Source organism: Ursus maritimus, unplaced genomic scaffold, assembly GCF_017311325.1.
Source record: "Ursus maritimus isolate PB19 unplaced genomic scaffold, ASM1731132v1 scaffold_29, whole genome shotgun sequence".
NCBI lineage: Eukaryota > Metazoa > Chordata > Mammalia > Carnivora > Ursidae > Ursus > Ursus maritimus.
Window position 1 is genome coordinate 3,559,225 of NW_024425452.1, and position 16,328 is coordinate 3,575,552.

General features: G+C 57.8%; 1 protein-coding gene across 3 annotated transcripts in view; it reads left to right on the forward strand.

Moving 5' to 3' along the window:
* TMEM63B (transmembrane protein 63B) overlaps window positions 1-5,683 on the forward strand; it is a 23,002-nt gene extending 17,319 nt beyond the window's left edge. For 2 of the 3 annotated variants that reach the window (XM_040643528.1, XM_040643527.1), the window contains 9 exons: window positions 86-192; window positions 439-525; window positions 733-798; window positions 2,004-2,166; window positions 2,724-2,829; window positions 3,622-3,981; window positions 4,247-4,362; window positions 4,544-4,624; window positions 4,894-5,683. In XM_040643528.1, the coding sequence (XP_040499462.1) occupies window positions 86-192; window positions 439-525; window positions 733-798; window positions 2,004-2,166; window positions 2,724-2,829; window positions 3,622-3,981; window positions 4,247-4,362; window positions 4,544-4,624; window positions 4,894-5,085 (1,278 nt within the window). In that variant the 3' untranslated portion in view covers window positions 5,086-5,683. The remainder of the gene's footprint in view (window positions 1-85; window positions 193-438; window positions 526-732; window positions 799-2,003; window positions 2,167-2,723; window positions 2,830-3,621; window positions 3,982-4,246; window positions 4,363-4,543; window positions 4,625-4,893) is intronic. The other variant, XM_040643530.1, reaches the window with a different exon arrangement.
* Window positions 5,684-16,328: the final 10,645 nt, after the last annotated feature.

Here is a 16,328-nt window from a genome sequence, read left to right on the forward strand (position 1 = left end):
GGGGGAGGGGGCAGGTAAGCAAAGCAAGCTAGACTGGGGCCCACTGGACGGCCCCGCCTGACACGTCCCCTGTGCCCCACTGCAGAACCCCATCATCACTCAGTTCTTCCCCACCCTCCTGCTGTGGTGCTTTTCGGCCCTGCTCCCCACCATCGTCTACTACTCAGCCTTCTTCGAAGCGCACTGGACACGGTGAGACGCTCACACGCCCCACGCTCTGGCCCTCCTAGGTGTATGGCCGTCCCTGCCGGGCAGCCCTTTCCCCTTCAGCCTCCCTGCCCCGGGCGGTCCCAGCGCTGCCAGGGAACGGAGGCTGGCCAGCCTCCTCACGCTGGGAGGCCCCCATCCCAGAGGAGCTTCCTGGGATAGCGTACTGGCTAGGGGAGCAGGCCTGGGGGCTGGCTCATCTGACCTCTGCCCCTGTGCCCCCTGGCCCAGCTCCGGGGAGAACAGGACCACCATGCACAAGTGCTACACCTTCCTCATCTTCATGGTGCTGCTCCTGCCCTCACTGGGACTGAGCAGGTGGGTTGCAGAGGATGGGGTGGGAGCTGGGATGGGGGTGGGGGGCAGGGGGGGCAAGGGGAGCAGCTTAGGCTCCCACTTCCCTTACAGAGCTGGGGGACGCATGTCTGGGGGGCCTCCCCAGAGGCTCATGGCCTAGACTCTGCCTCCCCTGGTGTTCTGGGCCATTCCAGCCCCACACCACACCTCTCCACTCCTCCTCTCCAGCCTGGACCTCTTCTTCCGCTGGCTCTTTGACAAGAAATTCTTGGCTGAGGCAGCTATTCGGTTTGAGTGAGTGACCTGGGCCCCCAGGGAAAGAGACCAGAGGGCGGGGGTGGCTATGCCTGAGACACACGGCCCGGGGGGGGGGGGCTTACATGGCGCAGGAGGGTCATTCTAAAGATCATACCACAGTGCTCGGCTGTAGACATGGGAGATGTCCCTGGGGTGTGCGTTGGGGCTCATTCTCTGGGAACCTGTGTAGAGGTCACCTTCAAGGTGTATTTGGGGCTTTGGGACCCACACTGGGGGATTTCTGTGACAGTCTGTAGAGCTTGTATTCTGGGACTAACTCTAGGAGTCAAGTTGCCCTCCGGTTTGGAGAAGCGTCTGTAGTAGGATCTTGGTCATGCTTTGGGAGTGACTTGGGGGTACCCCTGAAGGTCCGTGGAGCCCACACTTTTAAGTATCTGTGGAAGTCTCGGGCTCACAACTCTGGAGTATTTATGGAGAACTCGGGACCCACACTTGGGGCATTTATGGGGCACAAGTCATGGGAACACCTCTGCAGTTTCAGGCTCTTATCCAGAGGTGTGACTGTGGGGTTCCTTATGGGGTACCTTTTCTGGGAAGCCCTATGAGGCTGTTTGGGGTTGGGGGGATGGCGGGCCATGTACCATGGCCATATATATGGGCACAAGGACTAGGGATCTTGCTCTAAGCCATCTGTAAAGATCTTGGGCTCACACTTGGCGTGTCACAGGCATTGACAAAGGTTCTTGGGCTCCCCACCCTGAAGATCTTGGAGGAAGGGTCTGTGGAGCTTGCGTTCTCACACTCTGGGGGTACACTGTGGCTTAATTTAAGGTCTAAGGGGGTACTAACTGGGTATTCCTAGGGCTCACACTCTTAGGGGTCTTTTAGGGCCTCACGAGGTTGGTCTGTGGGGATCTCAGGCAGTCATGCCCTGAACATCTGGTGGCCTTAGGGGTTTGGAGCCCTCTCCATGAGTCTTTATAGGGGCGCCTCTAGGCTCACACTGTCAGGTCGCATCCACGCGCACGGAGGGTGTTGGAGGTGTCTGCGACACTCTGCCATCCTCCCCTGGGGTTCCCACTCTGGGGGCCCGGGGGCCCGGGTGCTTGCGCGCTGAGCGGGGTTGTGCGCACGAAGGCAGGCGCGTCGGGGCGGCGGTGTGGCGTGCTGGTCTGCGGGCGGTGGGCAGGCGGCCGCTGGGTCGCCCAGGGGTGCAGCGCTGCAGCACTGGGTGCCCGCAGGTGCGTGTTCCTGCCTGACAACGGCGCTTTCTTCGTGAACTACGTCATTGCCTCCGCCTTTATCGGCAACGCCATGGACCTGCTGCGCATCCCGGGCCTGCTCATGTACATGATCCGGCTCTGCCTGGCGCGCTCTGCGGCCGAGAGGCGCAACGTGAAGCGGGTACGGCCGCCTGGGGCCGCCGCGGCCTGCGCAGCGCCCCCTGGTGGGCCCAACCGGAAACAGCGGCAGCCTTGCTAGGGTGTGGGGGCACAGGGGTGCTGGAACTTGGGGGACCTAGTTCCGTGGCCCTGGGCTATCCCCTTCCTATCTGGAGCCTCAGTTTTCCCGTATGTGCGGCGATCGATCAACTGTGCCAGTCCTGACAGTCTAGTGTTCTGATGGGAGTTGGGGGAGGTCCGGGTCCCTAGATCTAGGGTCTCTGTGCCCTAACCCCACACGAGGGCTCTGGGCATCCCTCCCCCCAGGCCTCCCCACCTGCCAGCCCCTGATCTCTCAAAGCCCCCGCCCCCCCAGCCCACGGCCCGTCCCTGTACCCACCCTGACCTCCATCTCAGCCACAGCCCCTCTTTCCATCTGCTTTGCCCTGCCCCACCCTGGATTTTGGTTCCTTTTCCCCATGGCTTGGTCCCTGGCCCCTGCTCCGTCCCCCCTGCCCCGCGCCCTTCCAGCCTGCCCCTCCCCTCCCTGAGCCGCCCTCCTGCCCATCTCCCCCCCAGCATCAGGCCTACGAGTTCCAGTTTGGCGCAGCCTACGCCTGGATGATGTGCGTCTTCACGGTGGTCATGACCTACAGTATCACCTGCCCCATCATCGTGCCCTTCGGTAGGCACCGCCGCGCCGGGACCTGGGCCCTGCTCGGGGGGACCCAGGACCTCACCCTCCTCACTGTAGTAAGGCAGGCCGCCCTGAGTGGACAGGGCCCCGGCTGGGAGACCGGCCCCTCGGGCCTCCCGCCCGGTCCCTGCCTCAGTCTGGGGCCTGGCCTGGGGGGGAGGAGGGGGAAAACCATCTCAGCTCAGGCTGGCCCCAGCTGGTGTGCCGGGCCCCTGGGCAAAGTCACCCCGACATGGCCCCACTCATCCACACCAAGTGCCTTCGCTCGGCTGATGCACTCGGACACACCTCACATGTCCACAGCGGGGTGCGCGCACGTGCGCGCGCACACGCACACGCACACTCCTGCACAGGGTCCGCCGGGACACTTGGAAACAGGCCACAAGCTCAGGAAAGACCTTTGGATTCCGGGGTGGGGTTAGGCTCTTGCCACTGACAGAGCTACCCCGCCGTGGCTGAGCCGTGCCCCCTGGACAATCCCTCTTCCTTCTGAAATTTAGCAAAGTTTCTCTGCAACGGTCACCCTACTAGTTACCTCCGCTTTCCCCCTCCTAACATCCTAACCCCTTAACCACCCTCCCCAGTTCCTGAAGGCTCCAAACTCCCAAACTAACCTCCCTGTCCTTTTAAAAGCCCCCATTCCCTCAGCCCCCAGGAGAACAGAACTTACCGCCAAATTTATACTCATCGGTGTAGGGACAGGGTGGGAAAAAACACCAAGGGTTTCAGGAAGCAGCTCACCGACCCGGAGGAACGGATTTCTGATAGTGGGATTTTCAGTGAGGGGCCACGGAACGAGGCGGGGAAAGCTGAGGAAGCCGACGTTGTGCGATTCTGCGATGGGCCTGGGGCTGGGGCAGGAGCAGGGAGCCCAGGCCGTCGGCCATCTTGGAAGGCCTAGGACCAGCCGTGCCGGACGCACCGAGGTCCGGTGTCACCGGCCCGAGGTCAGGCCCACGTGGCTCTCCCCAGGGCTCATGTACATGCTGCTGAAACACCTGGTAGACAGGTACAACCTCTACTACGCCTACCTGCCGGCCAAGCTGGACAAGAAGATCCACTCGGGGGCTGTGAACCAGGTGGTGGCCGCTCCCATCCTCTGCCTCTTCTGGCTGCTGTTCTTCTCCACCATGCGCACGGGTGAGGGCCGGCCCCGCGCGCACCTCAGGGAGTGGCAAGGGTGGGCGGGGGAGGGCCTCCCTGCAGGGTTGAGGCAGAGCGAGGCGCGGGAGGGTCCGTGGAGGCCAAGGGCCACGGGCAAGGCGTCTGGGAGAAGCCAGGTCAGGCCACAGCATGGAGGAATGCAGGGCTGCCTTCAGAAGGTAGCCAAAGTGGGGTGGTGGGCCCCCGGGAGGGGGCACCCAGAGGAGAGGCAGCAGCCCCATCCTTTGCCCCCCGCCACCAGGGTTCCTAGCCCCCACGTCCATGTTCACATTCGTGGTCCTGGTCATCACCATCGTCATCTGTCTCTGCCACGTCTGCTTCGGACACTTCAAATACCTCAGTGCCCACAACTACAAGGTGTGGGGTGAGGGGGGCAGGGGATGGCTGAGGGCAGAAGCTCAACGGGGTGCAGGGGAGCAGGGGGATGGGTGGGAGCTGATGGCAGGGGCAGCAAGGGTGTCAAGAAGGTGTGGGGTCTTGATGGCGGCTGAGGGCAAGGACATCTTCCCACTCCCCGACTCATTCTGGGTCCCTCAAGATTGAGCACACGGAGACAGATGCCGTGGACCCCAGAAGCAATGGACGGCCCCCCACTGCTGCTGCTGTCCCCAAATCTGCGGTGAGTGCCCTGATTCATGGCCAGGGATAGAGAGGAGCCTCTGACTGATGCTCCGTCCAAAGCCAGGGGTCCCATTAGTCCTCCTGAAAGTGAGGCCCGTTCCCGCCCCCAGGGGCAGGGAGAGATCTGGCTTCACTGAGGGGAGTGCCCACCTCTCCCTGGGGGGAGGCTCACTGTCCCACACCCTGGAGACCCTGAGATCCCCCCATCAGCCCCTCGCCATGAGGAGCAGCTGCCCCCCCTCACCCTCTATTCCTTTCCCCCTTCAGAAATACATCGCTCAGGTGCTGCAGGACTCCGAGGTGGACGGGGACGGGGATGGGGGTCCTGGGAGCTCGGGGGATGAGCCCCCGTTGTCCTCATCCCAAGATGAGGAGCTGCTGATGCCGCCTGATGGCCTCACGGACACAGACTTCCAGTCTTACGAGGACAGCCTCATAGAGAATGAGATTCACCAGTAAGGGGAGGGAGGGGCCCTGGAGGCCACGCCCTGCCCCACCCCACCCGCCCCCCACGGACACTAAAAGAAACGCTAATAATTTATTAGATCTAAAGCCCCTTCCTCCCCCATCCCCTGCTTTCATTAAGGTATTTAAACCTGGCTATCTCACCACTCTCCCCCACCAAGGAGGGAGGGAGGAAACCCCCAACCTCAGTGAGGAGAGCCCCGAGCCGGACCCGGGGCAAAGAGGGGTGCGGACAGGGTTCCCCCAGGTCAGTGCCCCCCACACTAGTAGTGTGGTCAGGAAAGGGTTATTGAGAGCCGAGAGGGGTACCTGGTGCCATGGCTGGAGACCTGGGGGAGGCCACAGGCAGATCAGGGGCTGCCCCCCCCCAGTTCTTTCCTCCCCCTAAGGCCCCCTGGGATCTGGCACTCCAGGGAAGTGGAGCCTCCAGCCCCTGTGGGTTGCATGAGGGGGAGGGGCTGCAGAGTGGGAGGAAGAGTCAGGCCCCCAGCCAGGGAGGTGACCTAGGGGTGGGGGGTGGGCATGGCTGACACTGGAAAATGGGTTTTTGCACTGTTTTTTTTTTTCCTTTAAAATAAAAATGAAAAGAAAAGCTCTGAGGTGGGTGTCTGATTTGTGCTGCTGCCCTGGGCACATGGGCTGGGGACCGAGTGCCCTGCTGTATATCTGGAGGACCTGTTCGGTGCCCGGGCAAGAGACTTCCAGTATGGGACCTCAGTTTCTCCAGGGAGAGGAGAGAATGGGCCCAGGACACTTCAGGGGAGTCTCAGGCAGGAGGGGCCTGCAGCTCCCTCTGGCATCAGTCAGCTCTCAGCTCCGTCTCCACCCCCTGCCCTGAGGAAATTGTGGGACCAGCAGTCTGAGGGATGGGGACACACACCCGCTTTCTGAATCCCCAAAAGCCACACAAATGGGATAAAGATTCAGGGAGAAAGCCTGGACAAACCACAGGCTCTCCACTGGTCCAGGAAGAAGTCATTCTGGAGGAGGACAATCTCAGGGGGGCTCCTTCTAGAAGACTCAGCAGGTGGTTCTGGAGGAGAGACAAGAAAACGGGGCCACAGTAGTCCACCAGATAACACCGTTTGTTGTCATTGTTGCTACAACTTCTTAAGCAGTTGTTATATGGCTGGAATTATGCTAAGTGACTGTGTTATGTGTTTGAAGGCATTTACTCCTCAGCTTGCTCTAGGGTCGGGCTTGGATTTACTGTGAGGATTACATGAGATAAGATATGCAAGTGCCCACTTGGCCCAGTGCCTGGCCGGTGGAAAACGCCCACCAAATGTGAACTATAATCAGTGCTGTGATCGTTACTGGTGCATACTAGGCTGGTGTGCTTTTCCCTCTTATGGGGGCTCAGGGAGGCTACGGGGTTTGTTCAAGTTTACCAGCCTGGAAGGAGTCTTGGAAAAGCCCTTCTGAGCATCTCAGTGAGCCAGGCCCCCCACCCGTCTGTCCCTTCCCCCTCAGGAGTGCCTGAGGCTCCAAAAAGCCTCCTGCCAGACAAGTCTCCTGCCCAGCCAGATCTAACCCAACCCCAGACCCAACCGTAATCCATCTTTTGTAAGAAATTTCCTGTGGCCACTCTAGCCACCCCCTACCAGAGGTCCTCCCAGCCACGAGGTCACACGCAGTGTATCCAGCATGTACAATGGGTCTCCTGAGAGCCAAGAACTCCAGTCCTGGCTCTGTCACTACGGCGCTGTGCAGCCCGGGGAAGGCCACCTCTCCTCTCTGCACCTATCTGCTCATCCATAAAACCAAGGACTATGACCAGGTGGCCCAAAAGGCCCCGAAGCATCCTGCCCACCCATTAACCGCCACCCATCAGCAGGACCCAGAGAAGAAAGTGAGTCAAGGAACTCCCAGAGGAAAAAAGAGGAGAGACCCCGGGATGGGGGGAAGGGCAGGAGGGGGAAAGAGGAAAAAACAGGTCTCACGAAGGCTTGCAGACAGCCAACCAGAAATGACCAACAGCAGGGACAGCAAACACGGCACAAAGCCTGTCGAAGATCGCCCAGGCACTGGCAAGGGGCGGGAGGCACGCGGTGTGTGGGGTTCACCCAACCCCAGGCTTCAGAGAGATGCCCCCTGCGTGACACACGAGGCTTGGAGGGCCCGTGTTCCCTGGCGGCCAGCTGTGAGCAGCTTGGTCCAGGCCTCAGCCTTCGCATGTACAACAGTTCCACAGTCTTTTTTTTTTTTTAAGATTTTATTTATTCATTTGAGACAGAGAGAGAGAGCCCGACCGGAGGGAGGGGCAGAGGGAGAGGGAGAAGCAGACTCCCTGCTGAGCTGGGAGCCCGATGACAATGACGACAATGACGACTACACAAGGCTTGATCCCAGGATCCCCAGGCCTGAGAGATCATGACCCGAGCCAGAGGCAGATGCTTAACCATCTGAGTCACCTAGGCGCCCCACGACAGATCCACGGTCTTGAGAAATGTGGACCTCCAGGTGGAGTCCCCAAATTCTCAGGGCTGCGAAACAGAGTGCCAGCCGGTGGGTGGGCAGAACCCAGCTGTGAATTTGGAACAGGGGAGCACACACAGCAGGCCCCGGAGGCTGCAAACAGCAGTCTGGCCCTTGATCCTTCCATGAAACCCTCCTGAGTGCCTCCTGTGCTCCAGGGCCTGAGCTGGGGGGGCTGGGAGCACAGCAGCAAGGCTGATCCTAGGTCCTCATGGCCCAGTGGGTAAGCCAGAGACAGATCTGAACACTCACTAGGTCCAGCACCCTTCTTACCACCCTCTATGAGTGGACTGAATCCTCAGATTTCGAGATGAGGAAGCTGGGGCCCTCAGGGGTGATGTCCCTTGCTCCTACTCACACAACTTGGATGCAGGGGTGCTAGGACAAGGATGAAAAAAATCTTAGGATGGTATGGAAGCCCCAAATCAAGACATCTTGCCCATTCAAACTTCTGACGGTTCAGCCAGGAAAAGTGACATCCAAAGAGGAGGAATGACAAGACCCCACAATTATTAAGGCCAAAATGGTCAGTGTGGTACCAAACCCCTTCCCCAGGCTCATTGGATTAAATTAGAAACATTCCATCACCTGCTCTGAGGCTGGGAATGGGGGGTGGGCAGTGAGGGGACCCTTCATCAGGTCAGATGGAAAAGTCCGGAAGGCCAAGTAAGGCTGGGGAACTGGGTTAAGAGGCGGCGAACAGACGGGGAGGGGTGAGGACGCAGGTAAGGAGCAACTGACATCATCTGCAGAGGCTGTAGGGGCTGGGCGCCTAGGGTCAGCCTCTGAAGGTCCCACGGGCTCTGATCAGTTCTTTGGACCATAAGCCGAGGAAGGAAGAAACCAGATGCGTTTTGGATCGTTTGAGAATGATCAATGGTATTGATTGAGAGTGGGGCCCAGAGGGGGTGCTTTAAGCAGCCAAGAGAGGTTTTGAACCAAGCACCTTGGTTTCTGAAGGCCCCTCTGCATCCCCAAAACCTGTTTTTCTGTACAGGTGGGCAGACGCACCCCCACTTTGCGTGGCAAGCCCCATGTCTGAACAGCGTGGCCTGAACAGCGTGGCCTGAACAGACCTCAGTCTGGACTCCTGAATTCCTCACCTGCCTTGCACGCCTCCCTCCCTCTTCCTCAGAGCAGGTCTCCCCTAATCCCACCTTAAGGGTCTTCTCCCCTAACCCCCCTCATGAAGCACAAAAGCAGGCTCAAGTGTTTCCAGATGTGAAACTTCAGATAACGCCCCAAGAGCAGACAGAGCCCCGGTGCTGGGGCAAGCACAGCCCCAAGGTGGGAGGCTGTAATAGGGGAGGACGCCCACAAGCAGGGGGAGCGGCAGGCAGAGGGAGAGGGAGAAGCAGGCTCCCCACTGAGCAGGGAGCCCGATGCGGGACTCAATCCCAGGACCCGGGGATCATGACCCGAGCCGAAGGCAGATGCTTGAAGACCGAGCCACCCAGGCGCCCCAGACGCACATTCCCTGAACCAGGACTGAGCATCCGCGCTCCACACTGAGTGCTGGAAACAACCTCGAGGTGTAACAGTGGAATCGTGGAAGGAGGAAGGAGGCCACAGGGAGCCCCAAAGGCCATTTCTCTTCCTCCCTTTATAGCTGGGGCCAGTAGAAGATAATGGACAAGATAAAGTACCAAAATAGGTTTTTGGTTCAAATCCCAGCTCAGCCACTTACCACCTGGGTGATATTGGGCCAGTTGTATCCTAACTCCTGAACAGGAAAACTGTTGTCCTCACACACAAAATAGACACCAAATGAGGCAAAGGGGGCCTTTCCCACACCAACCAGTTCTGCGGCTCTCCAGGCACCAGCCGGACATGCTACGATTCCAGTCAGTTCTGACACTGTCTATCTGGGGTCAGCGTCAGATCCCACAAGGGCTGCGTCCCACAAGACTGCCCCCACTGCAGACCCCCCTCATGAGTCCCAGGCTGTCACCCGTGCTTCCGACTGACTGGCTGTAAATCAGGGCTCTCACGACCCTCCCCACCCCCCACCCCCGTCAGGTTTTGCAATGTGCTACGACGGCTCACAGAACTCAGGGAAACACTTGCATCTAACAGTTTCTCGGAAAGGGATATGTTAAAAGGATGAATAGCCAGATGAGGAAGGACATAGGGTGAGATCAGAAGGGTCTCAAGCACAGACGCTTCTGTCCCTGTGGAGTTGGGGTGCACCACCTTGCCAGCACGTAAACATGTTCACCGGCCCAGAAGCTGTCTAGACCCCACATTTAGGGATGTTTATGGAGACTTCCTCGTAGGGGCATGATTGTTTATTAACTCAACCTCCAGCCCCTCTCCCCCTCCTGGAGAATGAGGAGTGGGGCTACAAGGTCTAGGCTTTTAATTATGGCTTGGTCTTTCTGGCCACCAGCGCCCATCCTGAGGCTATCCAGGAGTCCTCGAGGAATGACCTCGTTAGAACAAAAGACGCGGTTATCACTCACAAAATTCCAAGGGTTTAGGAGCTCTGTGTCAGGAGCCAGGAGCAGAGACCGAGAATATATTTCTTACTGTGTCGCCTCTGGCCCTCCCCTTTCTCCTCTATAACATGAAGATAATGATACCATGTCCTTGAGCTGTTTTAAGGATTAAACAAGCAGAATGTTCTTAGCCCAGTGTTTGGCACATACTAAGAACTTAATTAACTGTAATTAATGTTCTTACAGATGAGGAAGTTGAGACCCAGAAAGGAGGTTGGGGAGGACTTGTCCAAAGTCGGCTTGGGACAAGACTCTGTGATTCCATTCAGTGGCCAATGCTCCACCAGGCTGAGCAGAAGGTCACCGGAATGACCTTGATGGTCCCTGTCCTCAATGGCCATACCCTATACTATAGGGCAGGTTTCTCAGGTCAAAGAGTTTAGCTAGTTCCCAGACCCTCACTTTTCCCTGGATAGACATGAGAGCCAGGCCAGTGACCTAACCATGCCAAGGCAAGCGTTATGGGTTGAACTGTGTCCCTCTCAAAAGATATGTTGACTCCTAATCCCCAGTATCTCCGCATGTCACCTTATTTGGAAATGCGGTCACTGGAGAAGTAAATAGTGAAGATAAGTCATGCTAGAGTAGAGCGGGTCCCTAGTCCAACACAACTGGCTTCTGTATGAGAAGAAGAGAGACACAGAGAACGCCAAGGGAAGACACAGAGCCACACAGGGAGAGTGCCATGTCAGTGGGAAGGTGGCTTTTGGAAACGAAGAGGCTTTCAGGATAAAAGGATCAAGTTGGGGTGTCGGGACAATCCCTTCCCAGAAGCCTTGGGCTGAAGGAGGGGGACTCAGACTTGTCCCGATTGGACAGTACTTGAGGACAACCAGGCTGGTAGAGGTGTCCCCGGGTAGGGGTGCTGGGACTCCTGTCCCCTCAGGGAGATGGCCCTTGGGCTGGCAGGTGGGGACCAGGCAGATCAAAAGGGGCCAGGTTACTGACCGTGCCAGCCTGCAGGGGGCAATGGCAAGGAAGACAGGAGAGGAAGGCTGCTAGTAAAATGTGCCACTGCCCCAGGACTCCCACTGCAATTGGAGAGTTCTGGGTGGGGGCTGGGGGTTCTCCTCCCCCTCCCCCCAGAACCTTCAACTGTCAAGCACCATACTAGCCGCCAGCATGCTGTACTCTCCAGGTAGGCGCTGATGGGGCTTGTACCACTCCCACACCTCTGCGGACTAGGGCCTCCCCCCAGGGAAGGGGTTTGTGCCCCCCGGAGGATGACTCCTCCATCGGACTGGATGCTCCCTAGGAGCAGATGGGCCTCTTCCTCAGACAGCCTGCTGATGGCCGGACCCACAGCAGCCCTTCCTCCTGTCTCCACTGACAGTTGGAGTCAGGGAGAGGAGGGGGACCAGTTACCCCACAATCACAGCTGCCTGGGAGAAGGGCGTGTGTGAGGGAAGCCCCAGCAGCCACTAGAGAAATAAAACTCAGGGAACAGAGAGAACCTCTCCCCAGCCCAGAAAAACAGGCTTCTTGGTCCAAAAAAGACCAGAACCTAAGAGGGCCACAGGAACAGGAGTCTGGAGGCAGGCCTGGGGACCTGACCTCAGGGCCTAAGGGAGACAGCCCTGGGGAGAGAGGCGCTGGCAGAGTTGAGCTGTTCTGTGGGGTGGGGACTAAGTGGTGGGGACAGCCAGTCCCAGCCAGCAGAAGGGCTCAGGCCTGCCCCTCACCCAGCCTGGCATCTGCTAGAAGGGGCACCCCAGATCCTGCCTTCACCATCTGCCTGGGCCCTGGGAGTGTAGGCCTCGCTCTAAGAGAACACCAAACCCAGTCCTCACTCTTCAGAAGTGCCCTGAGGAGTCTAGACAACGTCTTTGTTTCCTGCCAGCTTTGAACACTCATCTGTCCACAAACCTGCAGGCCTCTGTCTGCTGGGGAAGCTGCAGCCCCCTCCCTCAGGGACGACTCCCCACCTGCGGGGGAGACATAATACACACTTGGGACAGAGAGCTTCCTAGCCACTCATGGCCATCTGTCTGTCCTTCCCACAGCCAGCCTTGTCTGTCTCAGCTTGCCCACACCCCTAGCCCACCTGACAGGGCTCGGCTCTGTCACCCTCTCTGGAGACATTTTTGGTGATGACTCTGGTGGTGTGTGTGTGTGTGTGTGTGTGTGTGTGTGTGTGTCCCTGCCAGCCCCTGAGAAATGGGTTCAGACCCAGCCCTCCAGAGGAATGAGGAAGCTGAGATTTAACCTCCATAGCCTTGGTCTGCCCTCTGAGGTTCTCCAGTTTTCTTGGACACCAACGCCTCCTGTGGTCCTTCCAGACCCCCGGAAGAGGCCGGCACAGTCACTCCCAGAGGCAGCCAAGTCAGAGGCTCCCTAAGGCGACCCCGTGGTAGAAGGACACAGAGTGGTTTGCCTTACCGCGTGGGTGCCCTTGGGCCCCTCACTTAACCCAGGTCTCTCAACCTGGACACTTGACATTTGGGGCTGGATAACTCTTTGTCACGGGCTGTCCTGAGCACTGTAGGATGTTCCAAGCGGTACCGTTGGCCTCTACCCACCGGGTGCCAGGAGCACCCCCCTGTTCCCCAGTTATGCCAGCCAAAAATGTCTCTAGACATTGCCGAGTGTTAACTGGAGGCACGATCTCCCAGGCTGAGGATCGCTAGCCTTAACACCTCTGGGTGGGCCCTGGGGTGGGCCTAGGTGACATGGGACAGTCATCCCTGCGCTGCTGGAGACACGGGGTAAAGACCAGGTGATGAAACAAGACCAGTTCTGATTCTCATTCCTCCTCGGAGCTGTTCTGCAGCCTGCCTTTCTGGACCTTCTCACTTGAAGGGGGCTCCAAGGTTTGTCCTCCATAGGCCTCCCTCCAAGTCTTTCTCCTGCTCTTTGAGCAAAGAAATAAGCTACTGTCCCGCCACACTGCTTTATTCATTCTCCCCTGGCCTGAGAGAGTGGGAAGGAGCTCCTCTACTATTTCTAAGAGAAAGCCAGAGGGCTTGGGTGGGAAGAAAGAGGGTAGGGGAAGGGAAAGGAAGGGGGAAGAAGGCCCAGATTCCAGCTGCATACACCCTCTTCCCTGCCCCTGCCCCTGACTCTTCCAGAACCAGGAATTTCTGGTGCACCCCACCCTCAGGGGACCCTCAGGAAAAAGGGGGCAGTCACTACCCCCCAAGAACTTCCCAATTATCCCACTGGATCTGGGTGGCCTCTCTCCCCGGCCCCTCCTCCCTGCCTCTGTGGCCCATGAAGCTGAATGTGAGGAGGGATAGCCTGGGGAGGGTCCTCTCAGAGCTCCCTCAGGAGAGAGTTCGCTTTTTTTTTCTTTAAAGATGTTATTTATTTGTTTGAGAGAGAGAGCGAAAGAGCTGGGACTGGGGAGGAGCAGAGGGAGAGGGAGCGGCAGGCTCTCCGCTGAGCAGGGAACCCAATGCCGCGGGGCTCGATCCCAGAACCCTGAGATCTTGACCTGAGCCAAAGGCAGACGCTTCACCGATTGAGCCACCCAGGTCCCCTGAGTGTTCACTTCTGACTCCTCAGTGCCCAGCACAGAATAAATGCTCCACAAAAGTGGCTGAGATGAGTTACAGTTTGCTCTAAGGAGCTCACACCGACCGGCGCCTGGGTGGCTCAGTTGGTTAAGCGTCTGCCTTTAGCTCAGGTCATGATCCCAGGGTCCTGGGATCGAGCCCCGTGTCGGTCTCCCTGCTCTGCGGGGAGCCTGCTTCTCCCTCTGCCTGCCATTTCCCCTGCTTGTGCGTGCTCTCTCTGTCAAATAAATTAATAAAAATCTTTAAAGGAAAAAAAAAAAAAAGGAGCTCACACCGAGACAGACACGCAGATGATCTCAACATGTTGCATTGCAAGGAGGAGGGCTGCTCTGTGATCCCAGCAGGAACTCAATAAATGCTAGTTCCCCAGCCGGGTCAGTGGGGGGAAAGGCAGCCCACATTTTCCGAGCACCTACTGAACGCCAGCTCATGTCTGTTGCATCATTTCATCCGAAACACCCTTCGAAGGTAGAATATAGCAGCCTCTTTATACAGATGGGGAAATTAAGGCTCAGAGACATAAAGCAACTTGCCCGTGGTCACACAGCCACCCACTCTGGTTCAGTGGAGCCCAGGGCACCAGCTCTGCTAAAGAGGAAAACAGCGGTTTTCCCGACCCCTTTCCAACACCTTATCCAGCCTCAGTCCGTAGTAAAATGGAGATGGACCACTTTCCAGCACGGCCCCTGCCCTGCCCCGTGGCTCCCTCCTCTCAAGGCCCCAGTGATGGGTAGGAGCTCAGACCAGCCTGCCTAGGTTTGCCCCTGCCTGACGGCTGCCCTGCAGGCAGAAGAAGTTCCGCGTCTCTGGACGTCGTTTCTTCCTCTGAAGCAGGGGGACAGAACAAGAAACCCTAGCCACTGGGGTTGTTGTCGTGAGGCTTCCCAGAGTTACTGCAAGGAAAGCACTTAGAACCACGCCAGGCTTGCAGTCCTCAAACACCGTCAACTAGTATTTTGATAGCTGCTCTGGCAGTGCTGGTCCCTTCCACGGCTGGGGGAGGCTCCTAACATCGTATCATCCCAAACCGTGGGCTCCGTGGAAGAAGCAAAGGACAGGACTCCGAGTCTGTCCAGCGAACTCACTCTAATCCTGATGGCCAGTTTTCTCTGAGAGCCAGGAGTCTTCAGGCCCCAGGGACCCCAAGGGGACTGCAGAGAAGCCTTTACGCGGTGGCCAGGGCCTTTGCTCACGGTCCGCACCAACACTCTGGCTTCCCTGGGCTGAGTGAGCTCCGTTGGGTCCCCAGACCAGGCATGGCCTATGGGCAGTGTTGGGTTGGAGTCTTCTGGGCACACCATTCACCAGCATGGGGGAGGCTCTCCCTAATGGAACGGAGGGTCCCCGGGACGAGCCACATGCCCATCTATCGCTTCACAGGGAGAAACTAACATGCATGACCCTCCTCCCTTCTAGGGGCGCTGGGCCACAGCATTCAAAACACCTATTGAGCACCTACTAAGCGCTCAATGCGGAAGCAAGCAAAACAGACAAAAATCCCTGCCCTCATAAGTTTTCATTCTAGTGAGGGAGATAACAAATAAAGAATACAGGGAGCTTTCATTCCAGGGAGGGAGACAAATAAATAAATAATAATAAATATACGTCTGGTCCCCAGTGTATAGTCTGTTGGGGATCAGAGTGGGACAGGGGGTTGGGGGGCAGGGCAGGAGAGAGAAAACATAGATTTGCAAACAGAGATGAAAAATCACCACCGTGCAATGCAAAGCTTCCATTCATTCATTCATTCATTCATCCACTGAAAATATTTCTGAGCCCCTCCTGGGGCCTGGTGCTATGTGAGACAGAGGGAACCCAGTGGTGGACAGAGAAGCCCCCACCTCCAGCCTTGAGAGCTCACAGACAAGCCAGCTTAGAGCTGGCAGGCAGCGATGGGTGTCCCCAAAAGGAAAGTGCTGGACATGAGGGGCGGCCCCAAACTCTGGCGGGCACATTAGGGGAGGGCCTCACCAAGGTAGTGGCACTGGGCAGGGCCTGAAAGGCTGAGCAGGACTTCCCCCAGTGGACAAGGTGTGTGTATGCGAGCAGGAAGTGTTCCAGGCAGAGGAAGCGAGGCAGGAGCCGTCCAGTGCAGCTGAGAATCGGCTGCCCGTGTTCGAAGGTGCTGGTCCTCTCGGTAGCAGCCTGGTTTGGGTTTGTCAGGCTAACAAGGGGAGACGACAGGGGCATTCCTGGACCTAGGGAAGTCCCAAGGAGACACCGCTGTGGGGCAGGAGAAAGGGTTTGCTTGGTTGGGTTAGTGGCAAGAGTCAAGGGGCATCAGAGAAATTTCATCACAAACGGCCCGTGATCCCCTTAGATGATGAGGATGGAAAAATTATGCTATTCCATGGGACTTCCCCTGAGGAGAGGCACCTACCTCCGGAGGGACTGTCAGGGAAACGTCACGGGCCTTGTCTGGGGTCTGCAGTCAGACTCCGTCCCATGCTCAACCCTCACCTGTGCCAGGCTCCTGCTTCCTCTTCCAGTAATTGCCAATATTGCATGGATCTTTCCGGAGGCTGGTGTGCCTGGCACAGAGCAGGCACTCCATGCTGTTAGCTTTCCTACTTTAACTCTTCTTCTTGTCTGCCAACTCGAGGGAGGACGAATCACTGAGACCCCCTGCTCTTGCCTCTGTGGAACTCAGCCCTCTGTGGGCTCAACCTGGGTCCCACCCCTAGACAGCCTAAAACCCTCCTGTGCCTCCCTATAGCTGCCCCTCTTTTTCCCCACTCTGGATTCC